The sequence below is a fragment of the Balaenoptera ricei genome, chromosome 15 (genome assembly GCF_028023285.1).
Source record: "Balaenoptera ricei isolate mBalRic1 chromosome 15, mBalRic1.hap2, whole genome shotgun sequence".
In the NCBI taxonomy this organism is placed as follows: domain Eukaryota; kingdom Metazoa; phylum Chordata; class Mammalia; order Artiodactyla; family Balaenopteridae; genus Balaenoptera; species Balaenoptera ricei.
This window is the reverse complement of record NC_082653.1, coordinates 82,273,624-82,294,471: the sequence shown is the minus strand read 5'-3', so window position 1 is coordinate 82,294,471 and position 20,848 is coordinate 82,273,624. Positions and strand designations below refer to the sequence as shown.

The following is a 20,848-nucleotide window of genomic DNA, read 5'->3' as shown; positions in this document are numbered from 1 at the left end:
ATCAAATAATCACGAAGATGAATATAAAAGTGCAATTGTGGTAAGTCCTGGGAAGGAAAGGTACCCAGAGGTAGTCAAGGAGGTCTGGAGAGTCTTCCTGAGAAGGTAGCAACCCTTGAGCTGAACTCCGCTAGTTGCACAGGAATGGGTTAGAGAGGGGGAGAGGGACACGTTCCAGCACAGCATGTGCAAAGGGCCTGGGGTGAGCAGGAATATCTGGTAGGCGATGAGGAGAGGCATCTGAGCAAGGTGAGGTCTGCAGGAGGAGAGGGGGCTACAGCACGGGGTGACAGAGGCTGCCCAGGAGCTACAGCCTCGTGACTCCGGCCCCCTTGCCCCCAGCCAGGGACAGCATGGTTCAGCCCCAGCTGCACAGAACGTTGCCGCTGCCAGCCTGGCAGTCGGACGGAGTGCCAGCCCTATCAGTGCAGGACACGTACAGCGTGCCAGCTGAAGAATGGCCAGTACGGATGCCAACCCTATGGTGAGACCCTCCCCTCAGGCTGTTCCCGCCTGTCCACGTGGGTGTGACACCAGGGTCCCCATCCCTCCCTCGACCAGGGGAGCCCGGGCAGGCCACTGGGTGGGTGAGGCGGCCCTGGGGCCTGGCCTGGTGAACCAGCTTCACATGTCCCCGGCGTCCCCTCGGCAGGCACTGCCACCTGCTTCATCTATGGAGACCCTCATTACTTCACCTTCGACGGGAGGCACTTTAACTTCATGGGCAAGTGCACCTACATCCTGGCCCAACCCTGTGGCAACTCGACAGGTAGGATTCTGGAGATGCCCCCCCACGGCCTGGGCGTGGGGTCTGAGATCAGAAGAGCTGGGCATGGGGTGCACTGGCCGGCAGGAAAGGGCCAGAGCCTCTGGCAGGGGCAAGATGGGAGCAAGGCCGGCGGTAGAGCAAGAGATGACACGTCCATCCCCAAGCAGGACTTTGTGAGGACCAGACTACGGGGAAAATGCGGGTTAGGACGCCTCTCTGTATCCGTCGCTTCCTTGGCGGGCTTGGACTAGGGCGCGCCTGGCAGAGGAGGTCCCCGTCCCCTGGGGGGACAGATTCGCGGCACGCAGCCCCACGCTGTTCTGGACAACGCCCCACTCCTGCCAGGGTCCTTCCTCCCCTCTTGAACCGTAGAGCCGCCACCTCTGTGGCCCTTTATCCTGACAGGACGCAGGGCCGGTTGGGGATGGCACCCTCAGTGGGCCCTCAGAAATGCTTCTGGAATGAGCCCCTGGGCGCTCTCCACCCCTCTCCCCGTCCAGAGCCATTCTTCAGGCTGACGGTGAAGAACAAGGAGCGAGGACAGGAGGGCGTGTCCTGCCTGAGCAAGATCTACGTGACTCTGCCCGAAACCACCATCACCCTGCTCAAGGGCAGACACACGCTGGTGAGTCCATTCTCCACTCAGCCCTGCAGGGCTGCCGGCCTTGGCTGTGGCCTTGTCCCGCCCAGCTCCTCCAGCCTCCCAACCCTCCAGAGCATTCCACGTGGAGCAGAAGAGGTCATTAGCGTTGCGGTGGGGATGTGGGAGTCGGCTGGGGGTCCTCCTTGACCCCCCGATCTGTCTCTCTGTCTCCTCCCTCGGCTCCGCCTTCCAGGTTGGGGGTCAGCGAGTCACCCTCCCAGCCATACCTTCTAAAGGCATCTTCCTGACTCCAAGTGGGCGATTTGTGCAGCTGCAGACGGCATTCGGTCTTCGGGTGAGATGGGATGGTGACCAGCAGCTGTCTGTGAGCGTGCCCAGGTGAGGGGGCGACCCAGCGAGGCAGCTACCACTCTTCCCACTCTGCCCCTCCCTCTCCCGGGACCCTCCCATCCCCGGCCCCTGCCATCCCAGGCGCTAATTCTCAGTCGTGGGTAGGAGACACCTAGCTCAACGGGCAGGCCTCCCTTTGGTTGAGGAGGGGGAGGAAATGGTTTCAGGGCAGTGTGATAGTAGCAGGATATATACATAAGGCTTTGGGAATGTTCTAGAAGGAGTTGCTAATGAGTCGTGGGAGCCTTCAGAAGAGTGGTCCCTTGCCTGCAGTCTTCAAGGATGAGTAGCTCCCCAAATGGCCAAACAAGGGAAAGAAAGACTATAGAAATAGTGAACAGTCATTGCAAGGGAAATAGTAGAATGTCTTAGGGCCAGCAAGAAGTTTGTTATGGCTGGAAGATGAGGTGTGAGCAGAAGCAGACGAGGGGAGGCGTAAAGATGGCTCGGAGTGAGAGCTTGCGGTCCTTGCGCGCCTGGTGCCTGGCGTGGAACCCTTGTTCCGAGTCTGCACCACTTCATCGTCCACTCGCCTCGTACCAGTGGCCTCCCCGACTCATCCCCTCTCTGCTGTGGTCCCTCAGATGCCGGAGGCCCCTTCTCTCCACTAACGCCTCCTCCTCCTCCTCCCCTCCCCCCGGCCCCCCGCAGCACCTACTCCAGCAAACTCTGCGGTTTCTGTGGCAACTACGATGGCGACAGCAGCAACGACAACCGGAAGCCGGATGGCAGACCAGCGCGAGATGAGATGGAGCTGGGTAGCAGCTGGCAGGCCTCGGAGGATGGGGACCAGGAGTGAGGACCTCCCCGCCTCCATCTCCGCCCTCCTGCTCCTTTGCCCCTTCGAGGAACCAAGAACCCCGACTGGCATCACCCCTTTTCTCCTCTCTCCTCTGCTGCACACCCCCACGTCTGTCATTCTTCTCCCCGCTCCCGTTCCCAGCAGAGTTCATTGCCACCACGTTCACCCCCGGCCCCACCATCAGTCAGTCATCCCCAGGCCATTCTGAGCAGCCCCGCCTCTTGCTCGTCCAGCTCCAAGTTTTCCCACCTCTTGGTGTTCAGATGTCCTCCACTAGGGGGTGCCGAGAGCCGGGAGACTGCTGGGGCGGGGTGGGCATGGAGGTGAGCCTCGGTCCTTAGGGCGTTTGGGGTGGGTCTCTTCCAGGTGCCAGGAGAAGCAGGCATCTCCCCCACCTTGCGACACTGCCTTGCAGAACACTGTGTCGGGGCCAGAGTTCTGTGGACGGCTCACGGTCGCTCACGGAGCTTTTGAGTATGTGCGGGGGTGAGGGGGGTGCAGGAAGGGCCATGGGGGCGGACCAGGTCCTCCGTGGCAGGAGGCGGGAAGTTCTGCTCCCTCATTCCTTCTGACCTGGCCTCTCTCCTCAGGGCCTGCCTGCCTCACCTCAGGGCCTCTTCCTTCTTCGACAACTGCATGTTTGACATGTGTAATTTCCAGGGGCTGCAGCAGATGCTGTGTGCCCACATGTCGGCCTTGACTGAAACCTGCCAGGATGCCGGCTACGTGGTGAAGCCCTGGAGAGGACCCCAGTTCTGCCGTGAGTTGTACCAAGATGCAGGGCCCCTTCCTTCAGACGCAGACTCAGCGGAGGGCCGGCAGCATCTGAGAGTGGTGGCACAGGCTGGGGGGGGGGCGCCCTGGTGGAACCCCTTTGCCTCCACACTAGGACAGGGAGATCTGCGGAGTCAGAAGCATGCACTGAGAAAATCACACGGTCACCTGCAAACTCAGAAAGGCTTCCCAGGGTTTGCTCCCAGCTGTGGATTTTCCAGGCAACATTTTCAGCCTGGATCCAGCTTGGTTTTGTTACCTCTGATTTGGGCCCTGACTACACTTTGACCTCTTTTTGCTCTATTAAAGTCTTAATTAAAGCTCTTTGGGGAAAAAAAGAAAGAAAGAAGGAAAGCTTTCCCAGCTACCTGAAGGTACGGGTATGCAGAGCAATGCATATGTGTGTAAATGCACACCCAGGTCGAGGGATGCACACGTAAAATACACAAAATGTGCATACAATACAGACTGGTGGGTGGGATGGCGCATCATGACGCATCATGACGGCCCCACAGCTCCTGGTCATGGCCCAGCTCCCCTCTGGGGAGCCTGCTTTGGGGCCTTGATGGGGCCACCTGGGTTCCCTCTGCTCCCCTCCACCCTCCACAGCAGTGCTGCTGAGGCCCCTGGGTCAGTCTGCTCCCGTGGTCCTGCCTCTCGGCCGTTCCCTGCAGGCCCCCTTCCAGGCCCAGGAGGTGGAAGCTGAGTTCCTCGGTGGTTTCTCCCACTCACTGTCTTCTGCTCAAGATGGGGCAGAAGCCTCTAGCCGCTGGCCTTCTGAACTCTGGGCTGGGAACTACCTCTTTCCTCTTCTCCCCACCCCGCCTCACCTGTGCTCCCCCCTCTGCCAGCGCTGGCCTGTCCCCCCAACAGCCGGTACACCCTGTGTGCCAAGCTGTGCCCCGACACCTGCCATTCTGAGTTCTCGGGCCTGGCCTGCCAGAACCGCTGCGTGGAGGGCTGCGAGTGCGACCCGGGCTTCGTCCTCAGCGGTCTCCAGTGCGTCCCCAGGTCCGAATGTGGCTGCCTTGACCCCACGGCCGGTTACTTCAAGGTGAGCCGCTGGGGCTGGGCCTCTCTCAGCCCTGCAGCCAGAAGGCACTCGTCCCAGTTCTGAAGTCTACGGCCAGCTTGTGGGCAGGAGAGAAAAGGGAGGGTGGGGCGGGGGGTGGGGGGGGATGGGGGGGTGGGGGTGGGGGATGGGGGTTGGGGGGGTGGGGTGGGGAGTGGGCGGGCTGGGATTAAGGAACTTCGGGCTTAGGTCTAATTTCCCTTTTTCTTTCTTCAGTTCTAGTACTTTTCACCCCTGCAGACAGGGATGGAGTCATAGCACAGTTATTTCCCACGCTGCCCAGCAGAGCCTGGGACCCCTAGTTCTCTCCCCTCCTATCTTCCCTGCCCGTCACATCCCTGAGCCACTTTCCCAGTTTCTCCTCCTCTGAAGGCCCAGGCATGTCTGCATCTCACCTGCACTCTTTCTCTCCTACTGAGGGTCCCTTTCTCTGCTGAAGGATTTCAGCCGCTACCTGGGCCCCATCTTCACCATCTTCTCAGAGGCAGCACTTGGAGCTAGACCCTCATCCGTGAAACTTCTCTCTCTTCCTTTGCCTGTCCCTCACCCAAGGCCTGGGGATGACACTGACGTCCATCCCAGCCCCCTCCCACCTGATGTCCACTGGGCTCTCCCTGCTTGGTGCCGCGTTCCAGGCTGGCCCACGGAACTCTCCTCGTCTGCGCTTTGCTCTCCTAGTTTCACCTTCTTTTCAGCCCCTCCCCGCTGCTCTGCCTCCCAGGCAGTATGCCTATTAGCCACTTTCACCTCCTTTGAGGCCCTGTTGAAATGCTGCTTCCTCCTTGAAGCCCTCCTGAGAAGCATCTCTAAACTCTTGTGGCGAGTGCCGATTGTCTGTGTCAATGGCACGAAACTCTCCCTGGGTGCCCTGATTATCGTCTTTGGGTGCAGAGTGTGTTGGACCACGTGATCTATCTGTTTACATGTTGACTGCCCTCTCTGGGCTGTGAGTTCTGTTAGGGCAGGGACCTCGTCCACCCAGCTCATTACTGAATCCCTGACGCCTGGCACAAGGCAGATGACAACTATCTGTTGAACTAGTGAACAAACAAATAATGGAGTGACTGAACGAGTGAGCGAATGCCAGAGTTTTGCAACTAAGCCTGGAGCTTTGGGATGACACGAATGCCTTCCTGGTGAGCAGGTCGGTGATCTGAATAGCAGTGCTAACAGATCAGGGGATAACTTCTTTTCCTTCCTTCGGTCCGTCCGCCAGGTAGGGGAGCGGTGGTTCAAGCCAGGCTGCAGACAGCTCTGCATCTGTGAGGGCAGCAACAGAACTCGCTGTGTGCAGTGGAGGTGCCAGGCCCAGGAGGTGTGTGGTCGGCAGGATGGCATCTACGGCTGCCACGCCCAAGGTGAGCAGTCGAAAGCAGGTGAGCATGGGGGCTGCCCACGTGGCCTCGAGCAAAGGCGTGGTCCTGTCCTAAAGCAGAGAGCTGGAGCGTAACCAGGGGTCTGGAAGGCAATTGCCCAGAGCCAAAGCAGCGTGTTCAAGGACCCAGAGAGTGAGGCTGGGGCAGTCCCTGATCTTGACCTCTCCAAGTCACACCGACCACCCCGATAAGCCATGGGTACCATTCCAATGTGGACTCGCCAAGATGGCAGCTCAGGGTCAGTGCCTCTCTGAACGCCATCTCCTCCTGCCCAGGGTCCGCCACCTGCACTGTCTCGGGGGACCCCCATTACCTGACATTCGACGGAGCCCTGCACCACTTCATGGGCACCTGCACCTACACCCTGACCCAGCCTTGTTGGTTGGGGTCCCCAGAGAATTACTTCGTCGTGAGCGCCACCAACGAGTTCCGTGGCGGAAACTTGGAGGCCTCCTATGTCAAAGCCGTCCAAGTGCAGGTCTTCAACCTCAGAATCTCCATGATCAAAGGCCGCAAGGTCGTGGTGCGTGCCTGCGCCGGCCTCCCCGGCCCCACCCCCAGCCCACGCTGCATCTCTTCTCCGCGTCTCCTTGCCTGCAGGCCCACCTGTCTGGCAGACGCAGCCCCAGTTTCTGAGACACACCCGCCACCCCCCCTCCTGCTCCCTGGTCTTGGCCTCGTTGTCCTTGTCCCAGGCGCCTTTCCCTACAGTGTCTTCCCTGCCTCTGTAGCTGGACGGTCGCCGGGTGGCCCTGCCCGTGTGGCCTGCACAAGGCCGGGTGAACGTGAGGTCCAGTGGCTCCTTTATCCTCCTCTACACGGACTTTGGGCTTCAAGTTCGCTATGACGGGAACCACCTGGTGGAAGTGACCGTGCCCTCCTCCTACGCTGGCCGGCTCTGCGGGATGTGCGGTGAGTTCCTAGGGCACCTGCAGGTGAAGCCGGGGGAATGGGCTGGAGCCTATCCCGGTCCTGCTCATCCACACATCTGATTAGCGTCCTTGGTGCTTGACGACCTCTTACTTGGTTGAAGGCGTCGTGCGCTAGGGTGGGCATGAAGGGAAGCGGAAGATGAAGGAAGAGAAAGGGCTCATCTTGGTTGGTTGCGTGAAGAGGGAGGGATGCTTCTTGGTCCTGGGGCTGAATTCAAGGCCTCTGCTGACTGCTCTGTCCCCCAGGGAACTTCAACAACAACAGCCTAGACGACAATCTGCAGCCTGATAAAAGGCCTGCAGTCAGCTCCGTGCACCTGGGGGCCTCCTGGAAGCTAAATGAGTTATCTGAACCTGGGTGAGCCGGAACGGGGGGAGGGGGGGAGCTGGACCAGGGGAGGAGGCTTGGCGGGCAGCCTGGAGGTGTTCCCTGTGCGTCCCCAATCTTTCCTGGAGTTGATGACTGATCTGTCTCTTGGGAAGTCCACCCTGAGATCTAACCTTTTGCTTTCCTGCTGCATCTGCTGACCTTACTACTTGAGGCCATCACTCTGTTCTCCTCTCCCGTCCTTCTTCCCCTCCCTGTTGCCCTCTCCACTTTTGCTTTGGCTTTTGCAAAGCTTCCTCCAATCCTAAACTCCTGTCCTTTCCCCTCCTCCTCTGTCAGCTGCTTTGCTGCAGGTGGCAAGCCCCCCAGGTGCCTGGGGAAGAAAGTGACAGATGCCTGGAATAAGAACTGTGATATCTTAATGAACCCTCAGGGTAAGCCACGCAGGGGGCCCCGTTTTCCTCCCCCCCGGGGCAGGAGACAGAGGAGGGGCACTGAGCAGGGAGGGAGGAAGGGTGAGACGGGAAGTAGTGGCCCTCAAGAGGCAGGCAGAGGGAATGCAGAGGCAGTGGTCACCTGGGAACGCTGCCGGACCTGTGGGGTTTTCTGCATCTCAGGCGGTAGGTTCTCAATAATTGTGGGTTTTGATGGAAACGGATGTTGAATTTGCCCCAGAGCAGCCGCGTGGTTCTGCCCCCTCCCCAAGCTTAGTCTACTCTACGTTTCATCCAGGACCCTTCTCCCAGTGCCACGGGGTGGTGGCCCCGCACACCAGCTTCACCAGTTGCGTGTACGGCCAGTGTGGGACCGAGGGCGACGCCTTGACCCTGTGCCGCTCCCTGCAGGCCTACGCGTCCCTCTGCGCCCGCGCAGGCCGGGCCGTCGCCTGGCGGAACACCACCTCCTGCCATGAGTGACCTGACAGCCAGGAGGAGTCCCGAGCCCTGCCCTCTCTTCCTCTCCCTAAGTTCTCCTTCACTCTTCCCTTCGCAGCCCGGCCCCCAGGCCCCACGTGGGACCCTCCTCTGTTCCCCTCTCCCCAGTCTCTCCGAGCCCAGCCCCCATCCTCTACTTGTCTCCCTCTTCTGGGAGCCTCCATCCGATTCTCACTTCGCCAAAAAGTTCTGATCTCCCAGGAATTCCCTGGTGGTCCAGTGGTTAGGACTCCACGCTTCCATGCAGGGGGCACCGGTTCGATCCCTGGTTCAGATCCCACGTGCCATGGGGCGTGGCCCCCAAAAAAAGTTCTGATCTCATTTGGTTACTGCCTCCTCCCCTTCTTCCCTGGGCCAGCTCTGTGACCTTTCTTCTTTCCCAGAAACGCTTTTTTTTTTTTTTTTTTAGTTGTAGTAAAACATACAGAACATAAAAATTACCATTGTGACAATTTTTAAGTGTCCAGTGGCATTAAGTGCATTCACCTTGTTGTGCAACCATCACCACCATCGCCCCCAGAACTTTTTCATCTTCCCAAGCTGAAACTCTGTCCGCATCAAACACTGTAAGTCCCCTTCCCCTCCCCCAGCCCCTGGCAACCACCATCTACTCTCTGTCTTTGTGAATTCGACGACTCTAGGGACCTCATCTAAGTGGAATCACGCGGTATTCCTCTTTCTGTGACTCGCTTATTTCACTTAGCATTATATCCCCAGGGTTCACCATGTTGTAGCAAGTGCCAGAATTTCCTTCTTTTTAAGGCTGAATCATATTCCGTTGTATGATTGGACCCCATTTTGTTTATCCATTCGTCTGATGGACATTCCCAGGAACTCTTTTTTTTTTTTTTTTTTAAGATTTTTTTGATATGGACCATTTTTAAAGTCTTTATTGAATTTGTTACAGTATTGTTTCTGTTTTATGTTTCTGGTTTTTTGGACTGGAGGCATGTGGGATCTTAGCTCCCCAACCAGGGATGAAACCCGTACCTCCTGCAGTGGAAGGCGAAGTCTTAACCACTGGACCGCCAGGGAAGTCCCTCCCAGGAACTCTTGATGCCCCAAGGCCAGAGAGCTGGAAATCACTCTTCCTTCCTAAACACCAATTTCTTCTTAGCTCTGAACTGCCCATTGGGCAGCAGCTACAGCACCTGTGCCAACCCCTGCCCGACCACCTGCCTCAGCCTGAGCACTCCATCATACTGCCCGTCCTCGCTGCCCTGTGCCGAGGGCTGCGAGTGCCAGAAAGGCCACATCCTGAGTGGGACCTCCTGTGTGCCCCTCAGCCAGTGTGGCTGCACCAGCCAGAGGGGCTCCTACCACCCGGTGAGAGGCCAGACCACAGGGGGTGCCCTGCCCTTCCCAGCTCCCCGAGTTTGGGGGCCAGAGGGCTCAGAGCCTGCAAAGGGGTAGGGTGGGCCAGTGCTGGGGGCTGAGGAGCAAATCCAGAAGCCAAGAGCCTGAGAAAGGCTAACGATGGAGGCGGGCAGCCAAGGGAAGCGAGCCTCATGGGGGCCCTGGGGTGCGGGGGGCTCCGACCATCTCTGGCTTCCAAGTTTCTATCGGCTGCACTGATGCCTGCTCCCCACAGGTCGGGGAGAGCTGGTACACGGACAGCACCTGCTCCAGGCTCTGCACCTGCTCGGCTCACAACAACATCTCCTGCCTCCAAACCGCCTGCAAGCCTGGCCAGATGTGCTGGTCCCAGGATGGGCTGATACGGTGCCGGGTGGCAGGTAAGCCTCCACTGAGCATGGAGGAGGACCTTCAGCCACCAAGACAAACTCTCCCCAACTCCCCCTCTGTCAAGAAGGGCTCCTCGGGGTTCACTCATGGTTCCCGTGGCAGCCGTGGACTTAGACGGGATATTATAAGTCTCTCCCTGGCTGAATGACACCTGCTCCACCTCCTCACGTCTTGACTCTTTTCTCTGTCTCCTTCCCTTCTGAGGCTCCCTCTCCTCCACATCCTTTCCTTGAAGCAGGGGAGAAGGCCTGTTCTTGCTAGAGGCTGGACCACTCCTCAGCCACCTGTCTGTCCTCCAGGGATGGGAGAGTGCCGCATCCGCGACACGTCCTACTACGTAAGCTTCGATGGCAGTTACCATGCGGTCAGGGGCACCTGCACTTACGTCTTGGTGAAAATATGCCACTCCACCATGGATCAGCCTTTCTTCAAGATCAGTGGCAAGAATGGGAAGCGGAAAGACCAACCCCACACTTTCTACCTCCGCCAGGTCCACGTGGACATCTTTAATACCCTGGTCACCCTGAAGAAGGACCAAGTGCTGGTGAGCGAGGCAGGCGGGGAGGACGTGGGCTCTGGGGACGGGGCTCTGGTCCTTCTTCCTGCTCACGGGTCCTGCCCTCCTCTGTAGATCAATGGCACACAGGTCACCCTCCCGGCGACCACCCAGATCCGGGGAGTCAAAGTCATTTCCAGGGACGGCTACACCGTGCTCACCGTCAACATTGGGGTGCAAGTCAAGTTTGACGGCAGTGGTTTCCTAGAGGTCGAAATCCCCAAAGCCTATTATGAAAAGGTGAGGAAAACACCTGGGTCTCTTCGTAGGGGAGTCAGCCTGCAGGGAGGGGGGCGCCTTTCTCTTTAAGGGGATGCCAACAAAAAATGCCCTCTGCCATCCCTGGCGCTGAAGATCCCTTGATCCCCTCTGCCCACCCAGACCTGCGGCATGTGCGGGAACTTCAACGGCGAGGAAGAAGACGAACTATTGATGCCTAATGACGAACTAGCCCTGGATGACGTCATGTATGTGGATAGTTGGCAAGACAAAGAGATCGACCCAAAGTAATTGCCCCCGAAGACCCTCTGCCTTTGCACAGGAACGCAAGTTGGGATTCTAGACTGTATGGCCCACCTGGGATGGGAAGACTAGAGTGGTCCTTTGTGCGTGTAACTTGACAGGCAATGGCGTCTGGGTCCCAGGAAACTATATGGGGAAACGAGAAAGTCTTCCTGCCTTGGCTTCGAAACGTGGGAGGAGACCGAGGCCACGTGGAAGGCTGGCCAGAGCCCAGGCCAGCTTCCCGGTGAAGACAGGAGGGGTCTTCAGGGTGGTTTGGGAGCGCCAAGTCATTATCATAGATGAGGCAGTGGCTGTCCCTAGGATGACCCCCTTTGCCTTCCCAGTTGCCAAGAAGATGACAAGAAGACTGAAGCAGAACCTCAGGAGAAGCCAAATACAAACTGCCGGGCAGCTGACCTGGCAAGAGCCCAGGAGCAATGCCAGGCAGCTTTTCAGGCTCCAGCCTGGGCAAAGTGTGCCACCCACGTGATTCTCAGTCCCTTCTTGCTCAGATGTACCCACAGCCTCTGTGAGTTTGGAGACCTCAACCATGCCCTCTGCCAGTCTCTGCAAGCCTTCGGGGCCGCCTGCCAGGCCCAGGGGATCAAGCCTCCGATCTGGAGAAACAGCAGCTTCTGCCGTGAGTGTGTCCTCAGGCCACCCCCAAACTGCTCCCAAACCCTCTTTCCGTCTGTGTATCTCTGAAAGCTCCCCCATTCTCCATTTCAGTTGTTCCCGGCCTATTTCTGACCTCATTTTCTCTGATGTGGACCATTTACAGCAAGCTCTTAGCTAGTGCCCCATACCACCAGGACCACACGGGCTGCTTGTCAGCAGCTCCTTTCCAAAAGAAATGTGATCATGTTAGGCCCCTGCACGGCTGTTGCCTGCAAGTCCAAGCTCCTCTCTGAGATGTTTGAGAGATCCTGCAAGCTGTGCCCCTCCCCCACCCCCCTTTCCTGTGCACCAGCATCACCTGTATCAAACCATCCCATTCCCCACACAGGCCTCGCTTTCCCACACCCCTCCTGCCTTTATACATACCACGCCCTGCACCCGAAAGGTTCTTTCTTCTCCCCTCCTGGCAGACTCTGAGGTATCCTCCTCCAGCTCTTTCCTTTAAAAAATTTTTTTAAAATTATTATTCACATACCATATTCTTCTACCCTTTAAAAGTATACGATTTACTGATTTTCAGGATCTTCACAAAGTTGTACAACCAGCACCACTATCTAATTCCAGAACCTTTTTATTTTTATTTATTTATTTATTTATTTAGGCTGCGCCGGGTCTTAGTTGCAGCGTGTGTGTGGGTTCTAGTTCCCTGACCAGGGATCGAACCCGGGCCCCCTGCATTGGGAGCGCGGAATCTTACCCACTGGACCACCAGGGAAGTCCCCAAGAACATTTTAAATTTTAAAACAGTGATTACGGTGTTTTTCCTATGTGATGCATTCCTATGGTTCAAAAACTTTGAAAGTATAAAAAGATTCCCAGTGAAAAGTCTCCCTCTCGCCCTGACCCCAGGGGCCCAGGTCCCAGCCTGCTCTTTTCAGCATCTGAGTATTTTTCCAAAAGTCTTTTATTTCTGCGCATACAGACAAATGCAAATTTATTTTCTATACTTTCTTACAAACAGCAGATGGGACACAGTAGTTTGCACTTTATTTTTTTTCACTTGACAAACTAGCTTGGCGGTCCTTCCCCGTCAGACATGTAAAGAGTGTCCTCATTCTCTTCTGCAGCTGCGTCATAATTCATTCATCATAATTTATTTAGTCTTCTAGCGATGGACTTTCTAGTTGTTTCCAGTCTTTTGCTATTGCAAACAGTGCTGCAAGGATAACCTTATGCAGATACAATTCTCTACGTGTGTGTCTCTTATCTGTAGGATAAATTTGTAGACCTGGAATTGTTGGATCAAGGATTGTGTGGATTTGTGCTTTTGAGAGATGTTGCCAAATGGCCTTCCATAGGGGTTGAGGAATTTACGTTCCCACCAGCAACATACGAGAGTGCCCATTTCCCCACAGACTGGCCAACACACAGCATTATGGTGCTTTTGGATTTTTGCCAATCTGATATGTGAAAGATAAAAAGAGTCTTAATTTGTATTTTTCCTATTATGAGTGAAGTTGTGCATTCTTTTATATGTTCAGGAGCCATGTGGATTTCCCTTTCTGTGATTTCTTCATACCCATTCACCATTTTTTCCACTGGTTTGTTGGTCTTTGTTGAAATATTTTATAGATGTCCTTTGTCTACTACAGAGAGTAGCCCTTCATTAGTGCCATGAGTTACAAAAATTTTTTCCTGGTCTCTTTTTTTCATCTTTCACTCTTTTTTTACCATGCGGAAAAAAATATATATATATGTATTTGTGAGGTCAAATATAATAGTCTTTATTTTATGGCTTCTGCAGTTTGAGCCTTAGTTACAAACGGCTTCCCCACTCTGAAGTTAAAAAAGAATTTGCCTACGTTTTGCTCTAGTATTTGTATGGTTTCTTTTTTTTTTATATTTAAATGTTTGATCCATGGGGATTTATCCTGGTGTGTAGGATGAGAACTGAATCAACTTTGTGTTTATTTTTTCCCAGTATTATTAAATGACCAGTCTCTCTTTTTCCACTGACTCAGATGCCATGATTTATATTAAATTCCCACATGTATTTGGATCCCTCTCTGGGCCTTTTTCTCCGCTTCCACTGCTCCATTTATCTTCATTTACTAGCAGCACAATGTTGTGGTCATTGAGAGTTTAGATGGTGTTTAGATTTCTGGTAAGGACATACACTACCTACTGTTGTTTTTTTTTTCCAGTTTTTTTTGTTTTGTTTTAGAATTTTCCCAGCTTTTCTGCTTTGTTTATATCCTCATTTCCACGTTAATATCATCTCGTCCTATTAAAAAACAAAACAAAATCCTGTTGGTGTATTTTTTGGGGATCATATTAAATGTATAATTAACTTAGGGAGGGACTTCCCTGGCAGTCCAGTGGTTAGGACTCTGCGCTTCCATGGGGGGCACGAGTTCGATCCCTGGTCGGGGAACTAAGATCCCACATGGCACCTGGCGTGGCCAAAAAACTAAATAATAATAATGATTAAATTAACTTAGGGAGGACTGACATCTTCCCATCTGTGAATATTTCCATTTGTTTGCAACTGCTTCTACTTAAAGGGCTTTATTTAGCTCCTCCAGCACAGTGGATACCTCCCTGCCCTGTGCTCCTGTCACACCTCGTACACACACACGCCAGTCACATGCTTACTGACCAGATGCACCAGGGTCGCGCTGCTGCGGCTGCTGGCTGACCTCGGATTCCCACGCCGAGTGGGGAGAACCATTCTTGCTCTTCTCTGTCCTCGGAGCCAGCACACAGCCCACGCTCAGTCAGTGTTCCCCCCCCACCCCAGCTCTGGACTGCTCCGCCTACAGCGTCTACACCACCTGCGTTCCCTCCTGCCCTCCTTCCTGCTGGGACCCGGAAGGCCAGTGCAAAGGCTCCAGAGTTCCCTCCACCTGCGAGCAGGGCTGTGTCTGTGAGCCCGGCTACGTGCTCAGTGGACCGCAGTGTGTGCCCAGGAGCCAGTGCAGCTGCAGGGACGCCCAGGGCAACTCCCTCCCTGTGAGTGGGGGCAGAAAGTAGGGGTGGGGGCAACACACCTTCGGGATGCCATGTTCTCCTTTCCGGTGCGTCTCTCGGCCTGGACCACCCGCGCCTCTACTGCTGGCCCTGGGTGTGAAGGCTGGTGATGGGGCAGGGTGGCCTCCTGCCAGGTGTGGGCTAGAGGGTGCGTGGTTTGGGTTTGGGGACTGAGAAATGCAAACCACAGGGATGCAGCCGGTAGGGTGGCTTTGATTTGAATCCTGATGGTACCACTCACGAGTCAGGGGACCTCTGTGACCTCAGTTTCCTCATCTGTAAGATGGGTTCAGCAGTACCTCCTGAGCAGCCTGTGTGAGACACTGAGCACAATGCCTCTAGGGGGCGGTACAGGTCCATAAGGGTGCAGATGGCACCGGGACTGCCTCTGGCCCGTGCCAAGTGAGCCATCAGACTGTAGGCTTAGGCTGAAGTTGTCGAAAAAGAGAGCTGGCCCTTCCCTTCTCACTCCCCGTTCTTCCTGCGGCGTCTGCAGGCGGGTAAGTCCTGGTTCTCCAGAGGCTGCTCCAAGAGGTGTGCCTGCAGAGCGGGCGCCGTTCAGTGCTGGCCCTTCACCTGCCCCTTGGGCTCCCGGTGCCAGCCCAACGAGGATGGCAAAGACTACTGCGCACCCGAGAGTAAGGGGGCCCTCGGGGAGGTGGAGCTAGAGAGGCCCGGGCTGGGGGCTCTGGAGTGGGAGGGACCCGGTGTGGGCAGGGGTGGGCCTAGGCTCTCAGGCTCCTACCAGCTCCCTGGTCGCCTGCATGATCCTCTCTGGGATCTGCTATCTTAAGGGCAAAAAGAGGGAACCAGACAAGGAGATCCTCTCAAGCGGGGAGAGGGAGAAAGTGGAAGATCAAGTCCACGGGGAGCCCAGGGCTAAGAGGGAAGGTGACAGGAGGCCACAGGAGGGTGAGGGGCTCTGGGGCGGTTACATCGCTCAGGGTGCCTTCTTAGCATTGGCCCTTCTTTTCAGAGTCGGAGCAATGCACAATTTATGGGGACCCCCGTTACCACACATTTGATGGCCTCAGCTACCGCTTCCAGGGCCGCATGACCTACTTTCTGATCAAGACCTTGGATATGCTCCCTGATGGGGTGGAGCCCTTGGTCGTGGAGGGCCGCAACAAGGTGTATCCGTCCTTCAACCCCATCTTCCTGCACGAAATCATCGTGATGGTCTACGGCTACACAGTCCAGCTCCAGACGGAACTGGGACTTGTAGTAAGAGCCAGGCCAGGCTGGGAGGGCCTGGGGAGGCAGGTCAGGCCATGGGAGGCCACCTGGAGCAGGTGAAGCCAGGACTCTGTGTTCCCTGGGAAGTTCCCAGCAGAGGCTGCCTGGTTTTGGAAATCAGAATCAGTGCCATACTCACCTCCTTGGGGGGAGGCAGAGGAGGGCAGTGGGATTACATACAAGGTGGGAGAGAGGCAGGGGGAGAGAGAAGGGAAGCTCATGCAGTGTGAGGGTGGAGCTGTGCTGAAGAAGTACCAGGGAACCCACCTGCCAGTTTCTTTGCAAGGAAGGGGCTGAGGCTGCAACAGGAGCAGACCTCAGGGAGGCCTTTGCCACTCCGGGTAGCAAAGCTTCCTGCAGTATCTTGTTACCCGGAATGACGACACTGAGAGGTACCAAGATGTGCAGAGAGACAGAGGCCAAAGCGGCAGAGGGTCACCTTGATTCAGGCCTCCGTGCCGCTCCTGTCTGCCTTCTCCAGGTCAACGGTCAGAAGATGGCCATCCCCTACGAGCCCAACGACCAGCTGCGGGTCACCATGCGAGGCCATCGCCTGTATCTGATCACAGACTTTGAGCTGGTCATCAGCTTCAATGGAAAGAACAATGCAGGTACCTGAGCGTGGGGACCGGAGGGCCGAAGGGACATTCCAAGGATGGGGGTAAGGAAAACCACGTCTTGGGCCGAGCGTGGTGAAAGGACCCCTGCCTGGGAGTGGGGCCCCCGAGCTCCAGGGGAGGACGCAGGAGGGGTGGGAAGTGACGAGGTGGGGAGTTTCGATTCTGGCCCCCTTCCTCCTGCAGCGATCTCCCTGCCCATCACGTACCGGAGGCTTGTGCGCGGCCTGTGCGGCAACTACGACCAGAACAAGAGGAATGATTTTATGCTGCCCAACGGTGCCCTCACCCAGAACCTCCTTGTCTTTGGCAACAGTTGGGAGGTGAAGAAGACCAAGGGAGGCCTCCCCCGCTTCTCAAGGTGAGAGGGCTGGGGCTCTGAGGAGGGAGCCCCAGGTCCGGAGGTGGAGGGGCGATGAGCGACACTGTAGTATCTGTTTACACCCCACTCACCCCCATATCCTCAGCAGAGGAGGAACCCCGAGGTCTAGGGCTCAGACTGGCCTGATTCTCCTAATCCCATCGTTTCTTTCCCCTCCCACTGACTGTGGGGCACCTGCCCTGTGGATCCCGGTCTGTGCCCGAGCCCTCCCCTCCCATCCCCTCCCCAGTTCTTCCTAAGTTCACAGCCGTGGTGGGCCTCACCTGGCCCTTCACCATCTCTGCCCCAGGGAGGTACAAGAGGAGGAAGTGAAAGAAGAAGAGGCGTCAGGCTTTCACGTGTCAGAATGCAGCCCGGAGCAGCTGGAGCTCATCGGCCACACACAGGCGTGTAGGGTGCTGGTGGACCCCCACGGCCCCTTTGCTGCCTGTCACCAGCCTGTGGCCCCGGAACCCTTCCTGGAGTGAGTCGGGGACCCAGGACACGTGGGAATGGCCTTTCTCCAGGTCCTGGGGCCTGTTCTCTGATCGGCTCTCTGTTGGGCACAGTTCTCTCTGTGGCCTTGGTACCTACCTTGTCTCTCTCTCTCTCACACGCACACACACACACACACACACACACATGCACACTGCCTGGTGGGGCTTCCAGGGCCTCTTCTGTGGGGCTGGGTCTCCTTGCCTCCCCCTCTCTGACAGCACCCAACTGTCCCTGCCATCCCCCCAGGCACTGTGTGTCTGATCTGTGTGCCGCCCGGGACCCCATAGAGCAGGAGGAGCTGCGTTGCCAGGTCCTCAGCGGGTACGCCATCATCTGCCAGGAGGCGGGCGTCGCCCCGGTCGGCTGGCGGGACCACACCCGCTGCGGTGAGGCCCTGACCTTCCCCAGCAGCGGGCTCCTGACCTCCTCCCCCACGCCCGGCCATTTCCACCCTCTGCTCCACTCTGACCCCCACCGGTACGCGCACCTTGGCTTCCTGCCATGGTTCCCCCAGCCCTGAACTTTCCCCTCGTCATCGTCCTCCCGAGCTAACTCCTTCTCTGCCCTCACCCGAAGCCTCAGCCCCATCACCCCGTCACCCCGTCCTGCTGCTTCTCGCCAGTGCCCATCTTTGCTCCACCTCATGCGCTGGTGTCACAGACAAAAAGACACGTAAAGCTGGTCCACTCTTCTGGCTCCCCTGCCTCTACCAAGCTCTGTGCTCTGTTGGGTGACCTCGTTCCCCATACGTGGGGGGCCAGCCCCGGCGCAGCCACCTTCTGACTATGACTCTGTCCCCTCTGTCCCCTCAGCCTTGCCGTGTCCAGCCAATACGGTCTATCAGAGCTGTATGACACCCTGCCCAGACTCCTGTGCCACCCTGGCAGCTCCCAGGGACTGCAAGGGCCCCTGTGTGGAGGGCTGTGCCAGCCTCCCAGGCTACATCTACAGTGGTGCCCAGAGCCTCCCCCTGGCCCACTGCGGCTGCACCAACAATGGCATCTACTACCAGGTCCGGGCTGGAAGTGGGAGGCCTCGGGAGAGCAGAGGTGCACAGGGAGAGCCAGACTCTGGAGGTGAACCAGAACCCCACCTCCCGCCCCTTCTCCCTCTCCAGCAGGGTGACGGCTTCGTGACCGAGGATTGCTCGCAGCGCTGCACCTGTGCCAGCTCGGGGGTCCTGCTGTGTGAGCCCCTCAGCTGCAGCCCCGGGGAGATCTGCACCCTGGGGAACCTCACTCGTGGCTGCTTCCGAGGTGAGCCTGGACCGGCCCTTGGCTTCAAGCTGCCCTCATACCCTTGGGAGCGGGCTGGGGGTGGGGCTGAGGGTGGAGGGGCCCCTGGGCCGAGGAGCATCCCTCCCGGTCCTGTGCCTGGGACTCCATCTCATCAGTGTCAGGAAGTTCGTGGCATGTGATCCCACTCTCTCTTTTTCGGGAGGGGCAAAGGCACAGGCACTGCCTTCTCCGAGCCTCTGCTGTCTGCCGGGCACCGTGCTGGGCCCTTTGCCCAGCCTTAGCTTCCCAGGATCTCCTTTAGTCCTTACTCACCACCTGGGGGTAAGCACAGCATCCCCACTTTATAGGTAAAGAAAATGGGGTTCAGAGAGGGTAAGCAGTTTCCCCAGAGCTCGGGGGCTGTAGAGCCAGGACTGGAAACCCGGCCAGCGGACCCTGGCGAGTCTCTGTCAGCTGCTGCTTTATTCTCTGGCGTCCCAGCCCCCAGGCCCCTCTCCCTGGCTGTGGGTGTCCTCTCAGAACCCCCTTCCCAACCCCTTCCATCCTTGCAGACAGCCCGTGCCTACAGAACCCCTGTCAGAATGATGGCCGGTGCCAGGAGCAGGGAACCCACTTCACCTGTGAGTGTGAGCTTGGTTACGGGGGCCACCTCTGCACGGAGCCTCGGGATGTGCCACCCACCAAAACGCCAGGCAAGGACTTCATCCCAGGCACTGTATCCTCACGGCCCCTTCCCCACAAACAACGGCCGCAGAATTATCCCATATATATAATATTAACCTATAACATCTATTATAGATGTATAATAGATAGTATAGTATCAATGTCGTATATTACTATATGAAATATAATAATATAATATGATCCCTACAGATTAGCCGGATGAGTGTCCTCCAAGGATCTCAGAGTCCCTTTACCCATCTCCTACCCACACACTCTGGAATCTTCTCTCTGACCCTGAGCTCCCCACTTCTGTGATCTGTATGCCTCACCCTGCTGTTATTCCCCTCTCTTGTGTCCCTCTGAGCCTCCAGTACCTTTTCTTGGTATTCTCCATCCCAAACTGTAATTCCTGTGAGCCTCTGGGCCAGCAGTTCTCCAACTTTATCCTCGTGCCTACGATCGGGGTGGAGCAGGGGTGTCTTGTTTACCTTGTTCATTCCGGGACTCATCCCCAGAGATTTGGATTCAGTAGGTCTGGAGGGGGCTCCAGAGATCTGCATTTTTCACAAGCTCCCAGGTGACCGATGGAAGTGATGCCTGGGCTACTCTTTGAGAAGCAGTGACCAACATAATACCCTGGACTCTAGGGGACCAACTGGATAAACATCCCCTTAGAAGGTTCATGGGAGTTGTGTGTCCAGAAGCAGGAGGGCAGCGCCAAAGCCTTGAAAGCCCTGGGAGCAGCAGCCTCCTAGAGGGAGAACCGGCCACCAGGGTTGTAGGGGATGCAGTCCCTCCAGGGTGGCAGCCGAGGACTGAAAGGGAGTGTCTCCGCCACCCCTTCCTATCCCACATCCCTATTTCTCTTCCCCACGCCCCAGAAGCCTCCAACTTTGTGGTCACCCTGTTGGGATGGCTGGTGCCTGTGCTGGTCACAGTGTCAGCAGTGACCAGAGAATGCATTTCCAGGAAGAGGAGGAGGTGAGTTTCAGGAAAGGGGAAGAGGAGGGGCAGCTGGGAGGGGAGCAAACATGGGGAGCGGGTGCTGACCTTCAAGCTGGTGTCTGTTCCCCACGCCCTCTAGGGAGAAAATGCAGAGCCAGACCAGAGGCAAGCTGCCAGGTACCGGTGAGCACCAGCCCCACCGTCCACAGCTTTGGCTCCGGGAAGTCGAGTCTGCTTCTAACACAAGGTTTTCTCGCTTTCTCCTCAGATTTGGCTCCAGAGCATGCCTTCAAAGTCGCTCAGTTCTGAGTTGTCCACAGAAGAAGGAGACATAAAATTATTTATTTTTGAGATGTGAATTTGTACATGATTCTGGTGGAGAAAGGCTCTGTGAGGGGGGTCTTGAGGGGAGGAGTAGGAGGGAGACGGGGTGTGAGGGTCTAGGGCTGGGGCCTCCACAGAGTGTCCAGAGGGGAGGGGAACAGAGGTCTGAGGAGGCGAGGGGCTGTCTGTCCCTTCGACAAAGCCACGTGAGGGTGGGCCACCCGCCCTCCGGCTTCGGGGATACAGGAGAAAAGACTTCACCCCAGGAATCCTCGTTCTTGGCGGACTTGGCCTCAGAGCTCCCCACCGGCAGGTAGTGAAAGGTGATCCTGAGGTTTTACATTTCTAACGATGAGACTAAGGCGCTGGGCAGAGGCTAAGGACTGGGAATGTGGCTTTTTCCAAAAGGTGAACCAGCCGGCCTGTGACCAAAAGGCCCTTGGGGTTCCTATGGTAACTGAGGGTGGAGCCTGAGGGCCAGCTTGGGAGGAGTTTGGAGCTCCATCCTATTAGGAGTGAGCAGCTCACCT

The 20,848-nt window shown here is 56.7% G+C and overlaps 1 protein-coding gene across 1 annotated transcript in view; it reads left to right on the top strand.

Annotated features, from left to right (window-relative positions):
* The window catches only part of ZAN (zonadhesin), a 31,730-nt gene extending 11,384 nt beyond the window's left edge, over positions 1–20,346 (top strand). Inside the window, exons 15-47 of the mRNA XM_059897058.1 lie at positions 343–484; positions 653–769; positions 1,270–1,394; positions 1,606–1,751; positions 2,415–2,558; positions 2,932–3,039; positions 3,156–3,325; positions 4,191–4,393; positions 5,628–5,769; positions 6,063–6,310; positions 6,519–6,699; positions 6,966–7,077; positions 7,387–7,481; positions 7,780–7,956; positions 9,100–9,308; positions 9,574–9,718; positions 10,028–10,272; positions 10,360–10,524; positions 10,666–10,790; positions 11,133–11,428; positions 14,207–14,418; positions 14,933–15,074; positions 15,413–15,660; positions 16,154–16,283; positions 16,476–16,650; positions 16,961–17,134; positions 17,395–17,534; positions 17,961–18,160; positions 18,266–18,404; positions 18,938–19,078; positions 19,931–20,030; positions 20,134–20,171; positions 20,263–20,346. Of these exons, the coding sequence (XP_059753041.1) occupies positions 343–484; positions 653–769; positions 1,270–1,394; positions 1,606–1,751; positions 2,415–2,558; positions 2,932–3,039; positions 3,156–3,325; positions 4,191–4,393; positions 5,628–5,769; positions 6,063–6,310; positions 6,519–6,699; positions 6,966–7,077; positions 7,387–7,481; positions 7,780–7,956; positions 9,100–9,308; positions 9,574–9,718; positions 10,028–10,272; positions 10,360–10,524; positions 10,666–10,790; positions 11,133–11,428; positions 14,207–14,418; positions 14,933–15,074; positions 15,413–15,660; positions 16,154–16,283; positions 16,476–16,650; positions 16,961–17,134; positions 17,395–17,534; positions 17,961–18,160; positions 18,266–18,404; positions 18,938–19,078; positions 19,931–20,030; positions 20,134–20,171; positions 20,263–20,303 (5,175 nt within the window). The 3' untranslated portion in view covers positions 20,304–20,346. The remainder of the gene's footprint in view (positions 1–342; positions 485–652; positions 770–1,269; positions 1,395–1,605; positions 1,752–2,414; positions 2,559–2,931; positions 3,040–3,155; positions 3,326–4,190; positions 4,394–5,627; positions 5,770–6,062; positions 6,311–6,518; positions 6,700–6,965; positions 7,078–7,386; positions 7,482–7,779; positions 7,957–9,099; positions 9,309–9,573; positions 9,719–10,027; positions 10,273–10,359; positions 10,525–10,665; positions 10,791–11,132; positions 11,429–14,206; positions 14,419–14,932; positions 15,075–15,412; positions 15,661–16,153; positions 16,284–16,475; positions 16,651–16,960; positions 17,135–17,394; positions 17,535–17,960; positions 18,161–18,265; positions 18,405–18,937; positions 19,079–19,930; positions 20,031–20,133; positions 20,172–20,262) is intronic.
* The last annotated feature ends 502 nt before the right edge of the window (positions 20,347–20,848 follow it).